Below are 3,617 nucleotides of genomic sequence, written 5' to 3'. Positions count from 1 at the left end.
AACAAAAACTGAGGAACCAAATTTAGAACCAGAGACATAGAAGCATCGAACAGACTGTCCAACCTATGAGGGAAGGCGGGGGGTGAGGTGGTAAGAGATCAACCAAAGGACTGGTATGCATACATATGAGCATAACCAATGGATACAGACAGTAGGGGGTGAGGGTGGGGGTAAGGGCATGTGCTGGGGGAGTGGGAGCAGCCAGGGAGAGGTCAATGGGGGAAAAGGGAGACTCATATAATACTTTAAACAATAAAGAATTAAATTTTTTTTTTTGAAGAGTAATAATAATATTAACTGAGCTAACTCATAGGCACTTACTTTCTGGTCAGGTACTATTTATTCTGTTTTACATATCCTTTTTTACATATCCTTTTATAGAATTTACAAAAATTCTATAAAGTACATACTATTATCCCCATTTTACAAATGAGTGGTCAAAGAATGATGTTAAAATTAATCATCCAAGAGAGGACTTAATTTAGTCAAGGGAGAGCAAGGAAGTTCCCCTTGATCATTTAAGCTGGGACTACACACAAAGCATAGGAGTTACGGTGAAAGAGAAAGAGTGGGAGGGCTTGAAAGATATTCCAGACTGAAGGAACTATGTATTGTGCATGTCCAATTTCTGAAATAAGAAGGAACTTGCTACAGGGAGAAAAGAAACAAACACACATCAGTTCCAGAACAACACATAAAAAGTATGCATAGAGGTGTACATAAAAGTTCACTCACATTCACACACACTCATACACACACACTTTCTGCCCCCCCTCCCCCCACTCTTTCTCCTATAACTCACACACGCACACACACATACCCCTCTTTCGCCCACTAACTCCCCAGTTGTCTGATGTCTTTTCTCTTTCCCATTTTGAACTCATGACTTTTTTCTTGAAACCAAATAACTAGTGGAAGAAGGTCTAGTGAGGGGACAGGGGACAGTCAGCAACCCTTCTATGAGAACAACTGTAGGGCCAAAAGGGTTTCCTTTTCTTATTTTTTTGCTCTTATTCCTAAGGGAAATTATACAGTATTTTATTTTTAACCCACAAAAACTAGCAACATGCTACGTAAGAATAAGAAATAAGTTATGAACATTGAGAAAAACATGCCTCTCATTGTCCTTAACATACATTTATTTTATCAACTCTCTTGTATAAAACCACTATCTCATTTCCCCTATCACTCCTCACCTACATGAATGATACCCATGGTGAATATCCTCCTTATTCCTTTGGGCTTTGATAACCTATTAGCCAACACCTTATGTAGATGCCCTCCTCAATCTACCAGGGCCCTGATGCTCAGCTCTGATCCAACATGTCTCCACCTCCTGACTTCAGTGTTCAGCCCTACCTAATAGTTTTAAGACTAATTTAGAAGAGGGAGAAGGGTGGGATAAAGGTAGACATGGGGAATCAGAACTTTTAACCTGGACACATAATCATATTCCATGTTCCAGATTCAGTGTCACAACTGAAATTTAAATAAATAGCCAGCATAACATATAGTATTTCTATTTATAAAGTATTTTGCATGAATTTTCAACTCTTCTTCTTGTCCTGTTAACTTTTTAAAATTTTAAATTGCATGGAAGTAATGTGTTTACTTATATAGTTCAAAAGTCAAACAATGCCCGGCTGGTGTGGATCAGTGTTGAGCATTGGCCCATGAATCAGAGTTCACAGTTCAATTCCCGGTCAGGGCAAATGCCTGGGTTGCAGGTTGCAAGTTCCATCCCAGTAGGGGGACAGGCAAGAGGCAGCCGATCTGTCTCTCATTATTGATGTTTCTATCTCTCCCTCTTCCTACCTCTTTCTGAAACGAATAAAAACGTATTTTAAAAGGGAAGACAAACAATCTAAAAAATGAGCAAAGGACCTAAATAGACACTTCTCCGAAGTGTACATACAGAAAGCCAAGAGACATATGAAAAAATGCTCGAAGTCACTAATCATCCAAGAGATGCAAATCAAAACGACAATGCAATATCACCGCATCCCTATCAGAATAGCTATCATCAACAAATCAACAAATGACAAGTGTTGGCAAAGTTGTGGAAATGAAGACTGGTGCAGCCATTATGGAAAACAGTATGGAGTTTCCTCAAAAAATTAAAAATGGAACTCCCATTTGATCCAGTGATCCCACTTCTAGGAATACTAGAGGCCTGGTGCACTAATTCGTGCATGGGTGGGGTCCCTAGGATTGGCCGGCAATCAAGGCCTTTTGGGAGGTTGGCCGGCCAGCCCCCCGATTGGGACCTATCAGGGGAGCCAGCCAGCAGGGGGTAGGGACTGCAGGAGGTTGGCCGGCAGGGGGTGGGAGGAGGGGCTGCAGGACGTTGGCTGGCTGGCCCCACATCGAGGCCAATTGGAGGGCCGGCCAGGGGGAAGGGGCCACAGGAGGCTGGCTGTGGGAGTGCACTGACCACCAGGGGCCAGCTCCTGCATTGAGTGTCTGCCCCCTGGTGGTCAGTGTCCATCATAGCAACTGGTTGACCACTCATTCCAGTTGTTTGGCTATAATGGTCGCTTAGGCTTTTATATATATAGATATCCTATGAAACCCAAAGCACTCAGCAGAAAGAATATATGCACTCCTATGTTCTCAGCAGCACAACTGACAATAGCTAAGATTTGGAAACAGCATAAGTGCCCATCAGCAGATGAGTGGATACAAAAACATGGTACATTTACGTGGCAATAAAAAAGAAAGAACTTGTAACTATTTGCAACAGCATGGATGGAATTATGCTGGATAGAATTATGCTAAGCAAAATAAGCTAGTCAGAGAAAGATAAGTATCACATGATCTCACTCTCACTCATATGCGTATTCTAATGAACCAAATAAACTGATGAACAAAAACAGACCCAGAGACGTAGAAGCATGCAGAAGGATAAGAAATAGGAGAACTGCCATTCCAGAGGGGGAGAGATCAACGAATGAAATCAATGCATAACCCATAGACACAGACAATAGGGTGGTGAAGGCCTGGGGAAAAAAGGAGAGAGGGCAATGGAGGAAAAAGGGGACATATGTAATACTTTCAACAATAAAGATTTAAAAAAGAGAAAGAAAATAAATGTCAACCTAAAATGTCCTATGGTACTAGATAGATGACAAATAAGGCAGTGTTTTTTCCTTTAAAAATCTAAAAATAAGGGCTCTTAATTACAAAAGCATGGCCAAGATGTTTTATACTGACAAACAAAAGCACCATAATTAAAATTTTACTCACTTTTTCCAATTAAAACATGACATTAAATCAATAACAATGCTCACCGATACTGATATGTCTTCATTTTTTCTCTTAACACTGGAGTCAAACAAGACATTTCTTCCTCGTCTTTCACAGTCTTGATATACAATCAGTCGAATCTGGCTTGGATCAAACTCTGGCAAAGGCCAACTTTAAAGAAAAATAAAGATCCATTAGAGTTATTTAATAAATATTCCACATAAATTTCTATAAATAAAACCTATATAACAGCCCTAGCCAGTTTGCAGTAAAACTTTACAGTAAAACTTATAAAAAGCCACTGCATTTGTTTTATGTACTATTATAATGCATTTATTTCACAATTAAAAAGATTAATGTAATAAGAGAGA

General features: G+C 39.9%; 1 protein-coding gene across 1 annotated transcript in view; it reads right to left on the bottom strand.

Moving 5' to 3' along the window:
• FNIP1 (folliculin interacting protein 1) overlaps positions 1–3,617 on the bottom strand; it is a 71,267-nt gene that overhangs the window by 66,957 nt on the left and 693 nt on the right. The window contains exon 2 of the mRNA XM_015560928.1: positions 3,291–3,417. Within this exon, the coding sequence (XP_015416414.1) occupies positions 3,291–3,417 (127 nt within the window). The remainder of the gene's footprint in view (positions 1–3,290; positions 3,418–3,617) is intronic.

The sequence above is a fragment of the Myotis davidii genome, unplaced genomic scaffold, assembly GCF_000327345.1.
Source record: "Myotis davidii unplaced genomic scaffold, ASM32734v1 scaffold456, whole genome shotgun sequence".
NCBI classification, from domain to species: domain Eukaryota; kingdom Metazoa; phylum Chordata; class Mammalia; order Chiroptera; family Vespertilionidae; genus Myotis; species Myotis davidii.
The sequence above is the reverse complement of the archived record's forward strand: the minus strand, read 5'-3'. Positions and strand labels throughout refer to the sequence as shown.